The 18,397-nt window shown below is 39.0% G+C and overlaps 1 protein-coding gene across 3 annotated transcripts in view; it reads left to right on the plus strand.

The window, feature by feature from the left end:
* ADCY1 (adenylate cyclase 1) overlaps positions 1-18,397 on the plus strand; it is a 187,963-nt gene that overhangs the window by 84,423 nt on the left and 85,143 nt on the right. For all 3 annotated transcript variants that reach the window (XR_012623927.1, XM_074830272.1, XM_074830264.1), the window contains exon 4: positions 2,827-2,938. Coding sequence is in view for 2 of the 3 variants with exons in the window: in XM_074830272.1 (XP_074686373.1) it covers positions 2,827-2,938 (112 nt within the window). In the remaining variant the exon portion in view is untranslated. The remainder of the gene's footprint in view (positions 1-2,826; positions 2,939-18,397) is intronic.

Consider the following 18,397-nt stretch of genomic DNA (forward strand, 5'->3'; position numbering starts at 1 on the left):
GCTGCTATGGTTGTAACATTTCATGGTGGTAGAAATGAGCAGAATTTCTCTAAAAAAAAGGCAAGGCTTGTACTCACATCGTTGCCCCTATCAGTGCCATGTCCAGACATGGGAGTTATACTTTGCACATTTTAAGAATATTGTATTAAAGGAGTTACAAATTTTGTAAAAAAGCAGTTACAATTTTTTTAAAAACTCTTATGCCATAGAAGTGTAACAGCAATCATATTGTCTAACCTATTCCATTAGCTTTAAAATATACACATGAAGTTAACTGCAGTATGAAATGGTTCACAAGCATAACTTAACTACAACTGTGTCTCAACACACAATAATTACATATTTTACTTAAATTTGCAGTTACAGGTTCAGTTATGTGTTGTGGGTACTTTTATGGGCTTTTTTGCATAATTACCAGTGTTTTGAATCAAATACTGAGGGCTAAGCATTTTTGAAATTTTTAAAGAATTAGCAAGGATCCCGTACTGACTATTAAGATAGTCGTATGTAAAATAACTTTCCTTTTAACTGAATAATTATGCATGAATGTATTTCCTGTGCTCTGTGCTTAACTAATTGAGATGCTTTGATATAAGCGTACATGTTAGCAGTGTAATGGTTGCTCTGTTAGCTGTTAAGGCATTGTTATATAGTCTCCACAAACACTGGACTTTTCTGGTTTGTATGTAATGTGTATGTTATTCATTGTTAAAGACCTTGGTAAACAGATAACATTGTTATTACCTTAAAGGCCTAACCCCCCCACCCCAAATGCTAATTTTTTTCAAGTAGACATTGTTGGTGCTGCAGGAGCTATTACTGTTACTGTAAATGTGGTTAGATAGGAAGAAAAAGTGGACTAACATATTTAAAATTGAAATAGCAAAATAAAAGCAATCAAAATGTAGAATGTAAGATGTGAAATGACAGAGAGGCTAGCAGAAGCTGTTATTATAAAATTTCATCTACACTCCCCCTCCATACTAACAGCATCGAATTAAAACCTCAGAACTACATGACAAGTTGGATTGCAGCAATTTTAGTTGTTTTTTCCTCTGTGTCTTTTTTGACTGCATGAATTCTGATGTGAATTTAGGTCATAAAGCAAATGGGTCATAAAGCAAACTGTATGAAAGACCCTGATGCACATTTAAGTACACTGAAAATCTTCAAGGAATTTAGGAGGATGATTTGATATTAACTAATGAATTTCCAGAAAGACCAGCCTGTGGCTGTCAAACAACAAGTATTTCAGTCCAGAATTAAGAGAGTAAGTAGATCTTCATGGACAAATATGCAAAGCACTTTGCTGGGGCTATTGCACTCTGTTAATGCCTTTTACCTTACCCATCACTTGGCTGATTCACACTCATGATAGCGGAGACACAAATCAATAAAATTAACTAACTGAATGCTGAATGTTTTGTTTTAAGAAGCTTTTTTTGTTGTGTTTAAACATCATAGGAATAGAATAGCTATTTTTTCCCTGAACTGGGGCCATCTTCAGCAACGTTCTCATAAAGCATGCTCAAAGGAGAAGAGAGTGGAGAGACTGCCCAATGGATTAACATGACAACATAGTGACTTTGTTTGTAGATTAAAGCCATTGAATTTTGGATGAATTGATTTTGTGCTGGGATAGGTTACCTGACCTTCACTGGTGGACAAGAGATTTTAGCAACTGAGTTAAATGAAATTATAGAAACGGGGACTGAGTCAGGAGTTGTATTTGCTCTTTTTTGTAGCTTATTGGGAGAGTTCGGACTTGGTTATGGTGAATGGGAAACAGTAGACTTGTTAGTCCTGCTTTTCCAGCATCTGCTATTTTATCTGTAGAGTGAAGGTTTGTTGAGGGTAAGGGGAATATGTAATGCTTAATGTAACTTACAGTTTGCAAGCTAAGTTTTGCACTATGTCAAGTATACCTAGGCCATGAAGGATGGAGCTGTTTGTTAGCATTTGCATAAAGATTTGTTTGACATTTATAGTCTGGGTGTTGGAGATAAATGCACTAGGTTCCTGCAGTGGGCTCTGGGCCTCTGCAAACAGATGAAGGAATCTGAATAATTAAAGGATCATAGCTTCATACTATACCGAGTTTCAGGATCTACACAAGAACTTTTATTCTCTTTATCACAGTAGCGTCTGTGCTGCTTTCAACTATCTCCTTTTATCATCACAGATGGGTAGGGATTGTTAAGGCAGATTAAACTGTTGGACATTAAAACTTTGTTAACACTGATGGAAGCTGGACACTTACCTGAGCCATGAAGCACAGTACAGAGAAGCCTGGCCTGACACTGTGGATGCTAGATCCTCACAGTGAGCAGTAAGACCACATCACGGAGCTACCATACTCAAGTTATTAACTCCTGTCTTTCAGTACTTAGTAAACCACATGCAAGGTTTATCAATTTGGCTGTGGTACTCTACCAGTGAAAAATCTGTCTTTGAAACCAGTCGAGCTGAGAAAATCCCAGCTGTAAAGGGGAGAAGCAATTGTTCTCTGTGCTCTTGGAGTGCTCATGGGGCACTCATGGGGCAACCTCATGAATGAGGTGCTTTGATATATCTACACTGGATAGGTATATAGGATAGGTATACAGGCATTAAAAGTGTCCCAGGGTTCTCTACAACAGTTGACAGCACCGGACTGATTCCTATTTGAATCTTTGCCATTTTTGTTTCAACTAGCACTTTATTGGTAATGTTTCAGGACTTGTTTGAGTTTGTGCTTTGAGTCACGTTCATGCTATAAAAGAGGATAATGAGAATGTGAAGATGTCTTCTGTACTGATATCTCTGTGTCTTTTTTCTTCTTTACAGCATTTTGTTTGCAGACATTGTGGGGTTCACCAGTCTGGCATCACAGTGTACTGCACAAGAGCTGGTGAAGCTGCTGAATGAGCTCTTTGGCAAATTTGATGAATTGGCAACAGTAAGTACAACATTCTTATTTCAATTTAATGTAAATTCCCTTCTGAAAAATGTTGCATGAGTTACACATATTAGAAAACTGTAATAGACTGATTTAGCCCTGTGTGTCATGAATTTCTAAAGCTTCAATTTTTTATTATTATGCTGAAAACAGTCTATTTTAATTGTGTAGGAAAGAAGTTTAAGTTGCTATTTTTAAATATACTTTTCTTCCCTCTCCTTGGAGGCCATCAGTGTTCTTCATTGCTTTTGTTTGCACAAAATAGAGACTATTTCAATATTTACATTTCTCTCCTGCATGGAAAAAAACAGGGTAATGGAAAATACAAATACTGGCAGTACAGCATAAAACTACTTTCTGTGATAATAAGAAGCTAGAGAGTAAAATTAGTTCTTCACAGAGAGCACTCCTTGTCACAGAAATGATGGTAGCTTTTCAGACAGGCTATCATAGGCAAAATGGAATCCACTAATGCTTATGTTTTGGTCGTTGCACTTACATTGTGCCAGATTCCCCAAGGAAAAGAAAGTGAAATAAATGTTCCTTGCCTATAACTTCTAGCAATCTAATGGTACCACAAGCGTTTGACAAGAAACGAGGGGAATGGATGTGCCTGAAAAAGTCACACATCTTGTTTCAAATTACATTTAACAATATGCTGAAAATGTGTTTTCCCCTTGAACAAAGCAAAACTTTATCAACTGTATCTTGTTTGCCAGCATGTCCTCAGAGCCTTAATTGCTGAGAAGTACCACCTCCACGTAAATTGTGCTCCTCCACTACCTAACTACCTTGTCTTCAGACTCTATGCAGCAACCTAGAGAACATATTTCTTCAGGTCCCTAACATAAGTAGCATCCACATTTTTTCAGTCCGAACTCACTTCTCCTTGATGTAGTCTTCCACATGAGAGATCTGAAGCCTGTGAACACTTTGCATCTATAGCTTCCTCTTGATAAACAGCTCTCAAGGACCCCAAGGAGAAAGAAATCTTCTGCTCCACAAGATGCCAGGGTTGAGGAAGACCTATTATTAGTTAAATGGGTTATCATTTGATCAAGTGCTATGCCCTGATTTGCACTAGATGTTCAAGTCATAACAGAGAGGAACTGTTGTGTGTTTCCTTTTTCCAATAAAAACAGAAGATTAACTTAGATGCTGAGTAGAGATGCAATGAAGGTGTAGTTTTTTTGGTATGAATTCATAACATACTCATAAGGCTTTGTGTAACCAATTCATTACTGGAACTACTGGCAGTGCCACATAGAGAATACCGGTCCCCAACCCAGAGTACTTCATAGACGTATGTCTTAGAAATAAAAAGGACTGCCATGTAGCTGATCATTGCCAAGAGCTTAAATGGCTTAAAAAGTTCAAAGAGTCTCCTTGCTTTAATTTCATTACTGAATTTCATCCTCCAAATGTCAACCAGCCATCTAATAAGCTCTTTTAAAATGCCATCATTTGTGGAGTCATCATAGCTGTGAAACACAAGGCAATGTAATAACATGGGAGTACTGTGACATAACATGAGATCACACATATGCACACAGAAATGCACATGCCTATGACATCTGACATGACGCTGAAGCCAGGGAGATGGCTACTGTACCATGTATGCTCCCTTTGCAGTGGGCAGGTGCAGCCAACTGAAGATATCAGTGACAGCTGAAGCCAGGATACCAGGCAGATGCCAGCTTTTGATATGAGGTCAGTTGTTTTTCATGGAAGAAGGCTTTTCTGTTCAGCCTTCATGCATTCTTTTTCCAAATTTGAAAATAAGTCTTATGGTTTATTTCAGCTACGTAAGGAAGATTTGTAATTTGCTTGTCCTTCTAGTTCAGACTGCTGCATCAAGGTGTGATTAAGAACAGAATGTATGAGCTTTCCTTGGTGCTTTCTGATGTGACAAAGGGAGACTTGTGTCTCCTGCAGTCAGAAGAAATGTGCTGAGAAGTATAATTTTTCAGAAGGATTCTGATCTCTTGGTTAAAACAACTTCTAAATATTCATTATTAGGTCAAAACAGAGGACTGGACTGATTTTAAAACAATGCTGTGCTTTAGTATTCAGAATGATGAAGGAGGAAACTGCAGGGACTTTACATTTTAAAGAAAAGTGTAATGGTGATAGGTATATTCCCTGAAACTACTAAAATGTGATCTGTGAGTGTGCACACTGCATGCTGCTGCTTCTTAGGAAGCAATGTCAGCTGGAAGGTGCAGTTCATGACAACCCTTGTTAAAACAATTGTCCTGTCTTAAAACTGTAATGCTTAAAAAAAATCCCTGTCACCACTGTGGGAAGTGCAGTAAATGTAAGGCAGCATATATTTCCTGGGAGTCTCATGAAGAGTCTTGGCACATTGATACATTGTAGAAATAGTAAGTCTTTGCTTTTTGACAGTATATCTCTGAAGCTGACCAGAACCAGGTGCTTCAGACAAACATAAAAAATTCTTGTTGAGAGATCTGGTACAATTTAATCCTAAAGTTTGTCCTTCTGACGTATAGAAACTAGTTTATGCCTTTTAGCATTAGATTTTTCTCTCTTTCTAAGCTGTTTATTTGATTTTTTTGGTAAGGAAAATAATTTTACTCTTTATGAAATACTATGCCTTTTTTAAAATCACAATAGCTTCAAATATAGTTGCAGCTTGTGACAGGGAGTTCTGAAGGCAAATCTTTGGTTTCAATTTATTGTCATTCAACTTCTTTGAAAGTTTGCTTGGGCATTCTGTTAATAGAGAGGGAATAAAATTCCTGATCTTCTTACTCCCTACTAGAAATCATTTGTACTTTTATCATGTCCTTTCTTTTTTATTCACCTCTAGAGAAAATATGTTTTTCAAACATTTATCTTGTACAGGTTATTTTACCTTGTAAATCACTGTCTCTAAACTCTGTTAGGAGAAGAGGTGATCAGGATACAGTACTTAAAATGATGACATGTTTTCTGTTTTCACGGTAGCACTGTTTGGTTTCTTAAAGAAACAATCTTAGGTTTTATTTTACATAGGACTTCTGGGTCTGTGGGCCAACTTCAGTCACTTTGAAGAAAGGAAAGTGAATCTCAAAACTACAAAGCTAAATAAAATGAGTGACAGTATTAGTGTCCTTGCAGGAGTGTAACTTCATCCTAGACAGACATAAGAGAATCCACATGGAGAGGCGCTGTTATGAATGCCTCAGAGTTCATTTGTATGTCTGGTTACTGAAGTACTTGTAATGTCACAGTCTTTAGGCACCCTGAATTTCTATAAGCATTTTGGATAAGTTTGCCCATGCAGAAGCTCCTCTGGGACCGTACACAACAATAGCAAGCCACCTTCCTGAACACAGGCAGTTAAGTTTCTTATAAGGCCTATGAATAGTTCAAATAGAAATGGTTTTGCATTAATTTCTATTGGATTTTATATGCTGTTCAGGCTTAGTTTACTTAGTTCAGGCTGTTATTTCTGAAGTTTCTCAGTTTCTTCCAGCTTTGGTTAAGTAAGAGTAGCTTTGTGCTGTCTCAGATTTTGCCATAATGATAGTCATTCTGCATTAAATATTATCAATGAATGCTTTAAACAACTGATCTTTGCATGAGGTCTTTAGATGCCTTGCAATTAACCTTTAACACTGTAGCTGGCTTCCAGTTTGTCATTGTCATGGTTTGATCCGAGAGGGCAATTGAGCACCACACAGCCGCTCACTCACCCCTTCCCCCTCAGGCATGGGAAGGAGAAAACAAAAGGCTCAGGATTCGAGATAAGGATGACTCGCCCATTGTGGTCAGGGGCAAAAGACAGACTCGTTAGTGAAAATAAAAAAAAGATCAATTTAATTCAAACACTAAAAACACCACCACCACACAGACAGAGTAGGACAGTGAGAAGCATTACCACACCTTAAAAACACCTCCCCCCAACCCTCCCTTCTTCCCAGGCTCAGCTTTGCTCCCGATATCTCTACTTCCTCCTCCCCAACAGTGCAGGGGGTAGGGGATGGGGGTTGCAGTCAGTCCCAATGTTTCTTTCTTCTCAGGGGAAGGACTCCTCACATTCTTCCCTTGCTCCAGTGTGGAGTCCCTCTCATGGGAGACAGTCCTTCACAAATTTTCTCCAATGTGAGTCCTTCCCATGGGCTGCAGTGCTTCCCAGACTGCTCCAGCGTGGGTTCCTCCTGCGTGCTGCAGTCCACCCAGCACTGAACTATAACAGCAGGGGCTTCTTCTATCAGAGTCCCAGCCTTCTTCAGGCACAGCCACCTGCTCTGGCATGGGGTCCTCCACGGGCTGCAGGTGGGCATCTGCTCCGCGTGGACCTCTGAGACTGCAGGGGCACAGCCTGCCCTCTCACCACAGGCTGCAGCAGGGTCTCTGCTCTGGTGCACCTCCCCTCCTCCTCCTCCTCCTCCCCCTCCTTTCTTTCACTGACCTCGGTGTTTGCATAGATGTCCTTCTCACAACTGTTCCTCCCAAATCCGAGGTTCCCCTTCTTAAATACGTTATCATAGAGGCGCGACCACCATCACTAATTGGCTCAGCCTTGGCCAGAGGTGGATCTGACTTGGAGACAGGGGAGCTTCAAGAAGCTTCTCACAGGGGGACACCTCTGTAGCCACCTCCCCTGCTACCAAAAGCCCCACCACACACACAAACGCAACACAGTCATTCTTCAGCTTACTCGTAAGAGTGACAAATTTTAATGAGATAGATATAATCATTTGCACTGTGTTGTTTTTATGCTCCCAAGGAATTCTTGGACACAAGACACTTAGACTGGGTGCCTTGTTACTTTAAAGATTATGTATTTCAGTGCATTTTCTCTTCATGCTTTACCTGTGGCGTGATTTTACTGTGAATGGGGGAGGTTCTTAAGGCTGCAGTTACCCAAGTAGTGTCACACAGAGCTGCACACGCCCCTGCTCAGGTACTTTAAAGGTCACATCTCCACTCTCTTGTGATACAGTTCAGCTATACCCAAAATATTGTACCTGTAATAAGTCATCTTAATAAAAAAGAGGAGGCATTTCTCCATGTTCGTTAATTGTTCTTTTCTCTGGTAGATTTTTCTCACATACCTCCTGCATCCAATCTATGTGGAGAATTAATTATTTGTGTTTACACATTATTTCCCTTTCAACTTTCATGTTAATGCATCTTGGACTTCTAAGACTTTCCATTTACAAGTGGGTAAGGATAAATGAAGTTTAGACTGTTTTCAAAGGACATCACTAGAAGAGGATTTTGATATTCTGAAAGATCTTACTTGTTCGTGCCACTTCTGGCACCTCATCTATTAGCCATACTGACACACACCACTTCCTTGTTCTTTCCATTTGCAGTTATGTATACCTTCAGGCTTTGTCAGTATTTGTAGGCTGAGTCTATTTTTATTTCTTTCCATTTTAATTTAGTATCCTTTCCTGATTACCTTCTTAGCTTTTAACAATTTTTACTTTCCAAATTTCAATGTTACTGAAGTGGCTTTTTGTACCTGTTCAGCCTCAAAGATATTGAATTTAACAACTTTGCTTCTGAGCCTTAGGCAAAGAGTCAGTAAGTAATATTTTTAATCAGCTTCTATGTTTGTTTTTTAAGTGTGTCAAGAACAGTTCTTTGCTGTGCTTTGAACTAGCTATTCCTAGAAGCAATCACTTTAAGAAATTGATTTTACTGAATCTATAGAATGCTTTTAGTTTATATGAAGAGAAGCATGATAAAATTTTAAGATATAAAATGAGCAAAGTTTTGTGGGCTGGTGAAGATGGGAAAGTTAGTACTGGAACAAATAGATATAAATTTATAGCACATAACCCTTCTTTGTGGAAATTGGTAAGTGTGCACTAGAGGGGGATATTTACAAAGGCTAATTTTAAGGAAGCTTGTCTCCCCAAGTTCCCTTGATAGTCTGTGCAGACGCAGGATCCCACTGAAGCAGATCATGCACGTAAACTTGAGTCGGTTTCTGAACAGCCATCTGGAGAGGTCTCCCAGAGAGACGTAAGGAAGTAAGCTTTCTTAAATTGAAGTGGTCTTAATGAATATGCCTGCAACTCTGTAGGATCAGGGACTAATGATTTGTGTCTAATGATGGTGTGAAGCTAAAGTAAGTGGCTGTGGGACAATTTCCCAGGGAGGAAGATAATGTCACACACTTGAAGTATTGTAGGAACATATAAATGCGCAGGTACCACAGAAGTTAGGTCTTGCCTAACCTCCTTTATGGTACTTTTTGGGTAAGAGGATACTGTGCTTGGTATGCCAATTCTCTGTCATAACTCTTATAATGATTTTCATGGTTGTGGTAAATTACCAAATTCTTCCCAAAAATGTGAGAGTTGCATCTTTGTATAGGACTGTGTGAGACTATTCTGATTGGCTTCAGATGCTTGCAGTGTGGGCATTTGTACTGAAACTAATTGTTTTGATTCCTTGTGCAGTTAGCATAGAGAAAGGTATTTCTGGAGTTCAATGTGTGTCATCCAGTGGGAACATCTGATTGCACTCCAGAAGTGCCTGTTTCACTTCATTGTTGTAGAGACAGTTTGACTCATAACCCAGGTGTGTATTTTAGCTGTCTAATGTACTCTGCATACACAGTCCTATCTGGAGCCCTTTGCCCATGTGCAGATCTGTTATGCAGAGCATAGCAGTACATCAGGGGAGCAGCCGTCACAACATCTCCTGAGCCTGGGCGGGACTGTGCCTCCTGTACCGGAGTCCAGAAGCACTGTTGTCAGAGCAGTCAGCTTTGCTCTTCTCAAACCAGACTTTTTAGCTCCTTGAAGTCAATGGAAATGTTTCTGGAAGCTACTTTCTTTATAGCCAGCTGTGTACAATATCTTGCTAGTTCTTCTCATTCTGTCATTTTTCAGTAATTCTGCCAAGTGGAGGGGAATGGCCATTTCCAGTGATTAGGTCTTGAAGATTTCCCATGCTTTTTTGTTTGGAGGATGACTAAATTTCATGCTTTTGTTGGCGCACAAACATCACAGTTTTTTAAAATCCTCTCTATTGTGTTGTTTCCAGAAGAATCTGGAAAAATATCCATTTCCTGAAATTCAGAGATTAGCTTTTCAACATTTTGAAGTGTATTTTGTTTAGGCTTGTTTCTCCTGGAATATCCCTCTTCATAATAAGACAACATCTTAAAGGATACTTAATGAAAGCTGGGAAGGATACAAGCATGCATATCAGTCATGATGATTGTGTAAAATATTCTTGTGTGGTGGGTTGACCTTGGCTGGATACCAGGTGCCCACCAAGCAGCTTTGTCACTCCCCTCCTCAGCAGGACAGGGTGAGGAGAAAATAAGATGGAAAAAAACCCTCACGGGTCAAGATAAAAGCACTTTAATAAAGCAAAAGCAAAGGATGTGTGCGGAAGTAAAGGAAAACAAAAGATTTATTCTCTACTTTCCATCAGCAGGTGACACCCAGCCACTTCTCAGGCAGTAGGCCTTCAGTATTAGGAATTGCTCTGGAAGACAAATGTCATAATAACGAATGCCCCGACTTCCTCCTCCCTTCTCTTAGCTTTTATGGTATGGAATATCCCTTTGGACAGCTTGGGTCAGCTGTCCTGGCTATGTCCCCTCCCAAGATCTTGCCCACCCCCAGCCTGCTGGTGAGGGCAGAATGTCGGAGACACAGCCTTGGTGCTGTGCAAGCACTTCTCAGCAGTAGCCAAAACACTGGTGTGTTATCAACACCTTTATAGCTACCAATACAAAGCGCAGCACTATGAGGGCTGCTGTGGAGAAAATTAACTCCATCTCAGCCAGACCCAATACGTCTTGCTAAAATCCTTTTTTATTTCCAGGTGAATTAACATATTGACTGTTATATAGGTTCTCACTCTCCAGGACTAAAAACATTTAACCTTCTAGCTTTGTAAAATCGCTCTCCATGTGGAACAGGGAAGGAATTTATTGTGAGAATGGAAATGTACAGAAAAGATAGGCCAAGAACCAGTAGGTTATTGCAGGTCAGCGTACATAATTGCCAATAAAATTGAGGGAAAGCATTTGAAGCAAAATGTCTTCCTTTTTATAGCAATCCTGAATAATTCAATGGTTGGACTAGATGATTGTCAAGGTCTTTTCCAACCTTGATGATTCTGTGATTCTGTGATTCTGTAATTCTACATTTGTTCATGCATGATATGGCTCCCATGATGGTAGATGATTTGTCATGACTTCACAAATACATTACTAAATTACAAGCTTACATATGCTCATCTGGAGATGGCCAGCTTTCCTCAGTCAGAGCCTAAGAAGCCATTTTCTGAGGTACTTCCTATACTGTAACCAGTTTTGTTTTCCCTTCCTATTATTTCTGCCACTCTGTAACTCTTAAGTGTATACTAGCTGTTATTGCTATGAGTATGTCTCCGTTACCCTGCTAAACTGAACTGTGTGGAGTATTGCAGTTAGCTCATTCTCAAAGTTTTTTATTCTGGGACTAACAGATATGCAAGAACTAGTGTAAGCCGGTAAAGTTACTATTTGCAGGTATTATTCCTTTAAAAGATTATCAAAATAGTTGTTTCAATTTTTAAACCCACAGTTCAAAACCTGCGTGAAAAGAAATGTTAAAATGTGTATGCAGTAATTGACAGGATTCAATGAAATTTTCTAATGAGCTGGACAGTTTTTAAAAGTGTATTATCACTATTGGCACACTGCAATATAATGGAGCTGGTGGTAATTTCCATGTCACTTCATTACACTCAGGATTTGACTATGAAGTTTATCTGATAAGCTGGCTTCACTAATCTCTTGCATGTTGTGGCCCACATTCAGCAGAGTTATTAAAATAGATTTGGATGCTATACGGAGAAACCGCATTGGTAAATCTTTTTGTTTTAGTGAAAAAAAGTAAAACAATAGCTGAAATTACTGTTTGTCATTAATGAAAGTTGTAGATGTCTGGAGTAATCTCTTCATCCAGCTCTGGGGCCCTCAGCACAAGAAAGATATGGACCTGTTAGAGTAGGTCCAGAAGAGAGTATCAAAAATGATCAGAGGGCTGGAACACCTCTCCTATGAAAACAGACTGAGAGAGTTGGGGTTGTTCACCCTGGAGAAGAGAAGGCTCCAGGGAGACCTTATTGCAGTCTTTTAATATATAAAAGGGGGCTCTTATAAGCCCCTCTTGTAAGAAAGTCAGTGTCACGTCCCGCTATAGTCAGCAAGAGACTTTACCAGGCTCTGTAGTGACAGGACAAGGGGCAAAGGTTTTAAACTAAAAGAGAGTAGATATAGATGAGATATAAAGAAGATATTCTCTATGATTAGGGTGGTGAGACAGTGAAACAGAATGCCCAGATTTACCTGTTAAAAGTTAGCCTAAGTAGGCTTACTTTTCACCGGCACAGAAACAGGGCCCTTTCAAAGGGGTTCAAAGCAGGGTTCTAAGGACTGTTTTGCATGTGAATCTAAAACCATGTCTTTATCTTTTCCTGCACCTAGCTGCATCTTTTGTGAATACTGCTGCAGTCTAAGAGATTTTCACTGGGTTGTCCTTCCCGTGGAATGATTTTGGTTTTGTTTTTCTCTAAAGCTCTCTTTGGTGCACAAAATGGAGTCACAGAGCTGAGGGGAAAAAATAGAAAGATCTTCTATGTTTTGTTTAATGTTACAAGGAAATTAAATATAGTAGGAAAGTGTAAATATAAAAACCCTAACCTGATATCTTATAAAGGATCTCTACCTCTCGCCATGCACTGAACTTAAATTAATATCTTGATATTCTATTACCTAGTTGCTGTTACTGTACAGCCTTCCAACTAACTCCGACCAATTCACTGCTTTTTCTTCTGTGACCCTGAAGGAGGGTGACTTGTCCTTGACCATTTCCTTAACAGCAGAACACTGTACTATGCCCTTCCAAAGGCACTTGGAGCAGTAAGACTTTCACTGTACCTCTGCACAAAGGAAGGAGTGGACTAGTATTGCCGGGAACAGGTATCAACACCCAGATGTCTTCAACCAGTCTGTGTTCAAATCTGTTGAAAGGTGGGACTCAAAACTGGTGTCTGGCCCACAGCTGTCAGGCTAAGCCACCTTGGTTAGTGTATCAGTAGTCCAGAGGATAAATATTAAAATTTGCATTTATTGCATCTGTTGTGTATATATGCAAGAGGGTGTAGGTAAATTTGCAGAACTGTGTGTCTGTGCATGTTGTACATGCACATATATATTTTTGAATGCATATATTTATACAGCATGATAGCCCATATGTAGGTTTTTTCCACTTCTGTTCCAACCTAATGTACAAATATAATGAAATTGAATAGACATGTCATTCCAGCTTTAGAGGATGTAGTAGAAAATACTGTTCTTTCTGCAAGTCACTTTTGTGTCTCTGTACACATCTGTAATATAGATAAATTTATGTTAACTTCTAGAGTGATTCAAAGCTTTCTAATTCAATTTTTTATTGAGATTAATAGCAGTTTGGAATAAAGTGCTATAAATGTTAAATATTCTGCACATGCTAAAATTGAAAATAAGCTGCAGTGGTAATGGTGGTGAATCCTATCTTGTCCTCTCACAAGACCTCTTTGGAAGCAGAATGAAGTTCTAGGTTTGTGAAGACAGATAAATAGGGAATGAATTTTATTGCTATTTTACATCTTTGGGGAGTTTTAGAGGTGCTTTGCATTTTTTTTTCCAATAGTCATTTTATACGTAATAACTAAGAAAGGACTGTAACTGTGATGTGGTTAGCCCGGATTATTGAATTATGGCTGAATTATGGGTCCCTGAGGATAAGAGGGACAGCTGGTATAAATTAGTGTAGTTCCCCTGAAACTCATGATGCCACGCTGATTAATACGAACTGAAAATTTGATCCCCTTTGCCTACCTGATAAAAACAGTTCAGGTCTGAGCACAGCAGGCTGCTCAGAGGAAGCTGTTGGAATGGGACTTTCCAAAAGAAAATGGCTGATAAACTAAGAAGGAAGGAAAACAAGAGGTAAAATATGAAGGGCAACAAAACACAAAAGTATTTCTGTGATGGGCCCTTTCCTCAGGGTCACTGATCTTCACAGAATCACAGAATCAGAGATCTTCCTTTTGGCTCGTTGAATGTCTGTAAGGGAGAGTGACTGTGCCCCTCTGTGGCACTGGCTGGCACAGTGACGAAGCTCCTGACAGCAGTGGCAGGTACAGGAGAGTGGTATACATTCGTTCTTCAGCCCTCATAGTTCACCACTATCCCCCCAGAATTAATTCAATTCTTAGTGAAAACAGAGCCATCAGAGATTTGCATTTTGATGGCTTCCCTCTACCCAAGAATTCTCTTCAATATGTGCAGAAAACATTGAGCTACCAGTGGTTTTTTTCAAGGGATAGCGAAATATTTCACACACACCCCCCTCCCCAGATTCAAACAATTTCAAGCAGTGAATGAATAGGGGAGGCATGAAGGGTTTCTGAGCTCAAGAGCTGCTCCCTGTGCTGCCAGTGCATCTCCTTCCACTTCTCTGCTGCATGCAGTGCTGCTCTTGTACTAATTTTCTGCTACGCAGGGTCAATATCCAGAGGTCTCACTAATGCTGAAGTCTGAGGTTTGGTGAGGTTGCCACAGCCTTCCCTTGAGAGAGTAAAGACTTCAGTGTAAGTCCAGGACTGATAGATCTCCTCCCTTTTACCCCAACACTTAAATAGCTGAACCTGGACATGCATTGGTTTTGGTTTTCTTTTTTTCTTTTTTAAAGACTCTAACTCTGCAATCACTAAACATCGTAGGTAGCGACCAAACTCCTGCTCACATTTTTCTAGCCTAAACAAAACAAAATGTTATTACTGCTCATGTCTAGGAGAGTGTAAAACTGGTAGGGTCTGAGTTAGGGGAAAAGGGAATCACTGCTTATGCATCTTTTTGTAGGCCTTATTAATCTTTTCTCTTAGTCTATACAGCATAACTAAATCCAAATTCGCTGAATATGGTAAAGAATCTTTCTATGTACCTTAGCTGATGCAGTTTTTGTTAATAGGAATGTCAAAAAAGTGTATTTCTAATGTACAGATAAATAACATCCCTCCTACTCATAGGCTGGTGATTCCAGGAGGGTAGGACACTAAAAGCCTGAAGAGCATGCCTGCAAATCAGGTTGTTAGCAGGCTTGCAGAAAAAGAAATGGATGTGTATAATGAGCATAAAATATATTGTAATTAAGTCACACAAGGTCAGACTCACCCTTGGTGTAATTCCACTGCAGTTAGTGGAGTTACGAGAGAGAGAAGTTCGATGTTTAGCTTTTAAAATCTTGCTTTTTAAAACTGTAGTCTATCTGACCTTCCTGTTTGACTCAGTTTGACAGATACTCACACACCATGATGACACATGAGTGTGTGGAAATACATAGATTGTCACAGTGACAGAAGGCAGTGCAAGGATTCTTTCCTGCATTAGCATCTGCCATCTCTAAAATAAATAAAAGCTTTAAAGAGGCTGTTCTCTTACCAGACAGTGTTACAAGAAACAAAAATAAGTACTGATCATCCCTGACTTTTCATGTATTCATGTAACAAATGATTACTTACTTGGATAACCTATAAAAAACCCCAAAACAAAACCAAAAAACCCAGCAGCGACAATAACTATTTCTGCAATCTGACACCTGAGAAAGATCCTCCTTTAAAAGACTTTGCACTTACCAAGTACAGTCTCTCTGTTCAAGAGAACACCTAGTTGTCTGCTTATGTATTCTACTGGGAGAGGTCTGAAAGCTCCTTACACCTTGTTATTACTTTGACACAATCTTTTTCAAATTTTTTTAAAAGAAATCGTAAATTCTTTTCCCCTTACTTTTTATTAAAAAAAAAAAAAACCCCTTATACTGAGTATACGAAACAGTATTTGACTTGTGTAGTACAAGAATGTGGAGTTAATGGTCCAAATAAATTTGCAGACTTCACTCTTTCTGCAAAATACATTTAAAGAACTACAATAAAAACAAAAACCCAGAGATGTTTGAAACAGAAGGCCCCCCCGCCCAATTCTGTCTAACAGGTAGAATGAACTGCTTTATAAATTGCTTGTCTGAAAGTGTAAAGAAAGCTCTTAGCCACTCTGAAGTATCCCCTGCTTTCCAACCTGGGCTACCACTTCAGACTGACAAACCCTGTGACTGACAGTTGTGCCAGAGGGAATTCTGCAGATCTGCTTGGAAACGTCTCAGTGAGGCACCGCAGGTGGGCAAGCTGCCTGGCTAATGCAGCGCTAGCAATCTCTGGTGCTTTTTATCATGTGCATAAAACCAAATTATCAGCTGTTTCTAAACAGACATTGCTTGTATCAACTGTGACTAGAATTTGTAACTATCACACTTGAATTCATCACTGTCACAAATGTGAAAAATATTGCTGAGTCAAGGGCTTCTTTGGAAGTTGCTGAGGAAACAAAACAAAGAGAGGGAAAAGATTTGTTTTTTTAATTTGCATATCAATCCTTAAAAGATTGCGCTTACAAAACTGCACTGCATCTCATTCCTGGAAGTCTGTCTCATATGTCGAGAAAAAGAAAATAAATAATTTTTCCAGAGATGACTGTATATTAATTGATAAATGGATAAATAAGGACAGTGAGGATAACATCTGATAAGGAACAGAGTGGTGGTTTCAAAAACAACAGGTGATTTAGCCATATGTCTTCCATGAAAATTGATATCTCTCCAGAAATTGCTGTAGTCCATATTTTCTTTTTCTTTTATTTTTCTCCTGCACGAGTAATAAATTGACTTAGAAAAGTGGTAATGGATCAAGTGCTGTGCCAGTCTGACAGTAATTTTCTGTATCCTGTTATAAAATGTGCAGTACTGCTCTACAGCACAATAAGCTCTCTAAGAAAACCAAGTCATTAGAAATGAGCCATTTTGGAGGTAGAGACTGAACAGGAGAGAACGCTGATTGATTAACACATACATATTGTCTACCTCAGGTTACTGAAATGGCTTTTCTGAATAACTTTCAGCTGGGTCAAATAGTCATTGCCTGGCCACAAATCATGCATACCAAATTTGAAGATGAAAAAGTCTTTATAGAGGACTCTAAGGTGTGGACCAAAACTGGATTTATTTTGGAAATAGCTTTAACTACTGAGTACGCTCTACTGCTTCAAGATTTGCCCACAATTTTTTAAAAAAAAGGCTTATTTTGGCAGTGTATATTAGTGGTTTCTACTAAAAAACTTAGTGGTTTCTATTTAAAAACTTAGTGGTTTCTGTCCAGAAACCTTGAGTTGGAAAGCCTGTTTTGTGTTAGGATATATTTTGAGGTCTGCATATTACTTTGTGTGCATCGATAATTATTTCACTTATATAATACTATTTAGGCAAGGATCTCAAAATACCCAATTAAAACTCTAAGTAACATTGGTGAGGCATTTTGTAGTATCGTTGTGGAAACACTCCCAGGCCCCGGTGATAATGCTTCTAGAATAATTATGCTTTCATTCATTAAAATATATTAGCAATGATAATTAGTGATATATTTTAAATCCTGCTGTACAGAAGAAATATTAAGTAGTCACTCATAGAAAAGCCTTTTCTACTAGTTAAGCATACCCAAAAAGATGTCTCTCTTCTTTGATTCAAGATCTGAATTTACTGCTTAATTTATAAAAGAAGTAGACAAACCAGTTTTCCCAAACAGTGTAAGCATTCCTTCTTCCATGCCTGAACAGAGGTAATTCTCATTTTATAATATTTGTTGAATGCTCGGAAACATTTATAAAGAAGACAGACATAGGAATGCCTGCAGCTGGAGGCGGGTGTAATAACAAGCCCCAAATGCTAGTGTATGACATGTCAGAGAGAAAGGGATCACTGCACGCATAACCATCGCTTCTGACTGGAATATGGGTAATGATTTGGAGAGTGTGGTCAACTCAGGAAAGCTTTGATTCTTGTAGGCAGGAGACTGGATGAGAATATATGCCTGTGTGAGAAGCTGAACCAGTATGATTGGGTGATTTTTTTTTCAGAAATTTTAAATTTCCCCACCACCACCCTCTCTTTTTTTTTTTTTCCCCTTTCTGTGCCACTGAAGTGAAGACTATATAGCACACTGCTGAGGGAGAAATCAGATTTTTGTTAATCCTCTCTCATCATATTCACAACAACTAATTTTGCATGCCACTTCCTGGCATAGTTCCAGCTGTGTAAGTTGGATTCATTTAATCAGGTTATTTACTTTTCTGTGCCATACTCTAAATGGGTAGAAGTTGCCATAGTCTAGCTGCAAGGAATACAATCATGTCTTCATGTCTCCTCATAGTTTACTTGTTGAAGGCACTGCTTTGTTAAAGGCATTTTTTTTATGTGCTCTCTGTTCAGAAATGAACTTTCTGTTCAGAGCTATGTACCAATTGTCACATGCTATCACTGTTTTTTCAAAATGGGAGAGATTTAGCCAGATCTCTTTGACAGTAGAAAGTAAACTGTATGCAAACAAAATTCG

Source organism: Strix aluco, chromosome 1, assembly GCF_031877795.1.
Source record: "Strix aluco isolate bStrAlu1 chromosome 1, bStrAlu1.hap1, whole genome shotgun sequence".
Classification (NCBI taxonomy): domain Eukaryota; kingdom Metazoa; phylum Chordata; class Aves; order Strigiformes; family Strigidae; genus Strix; species Strix aluco.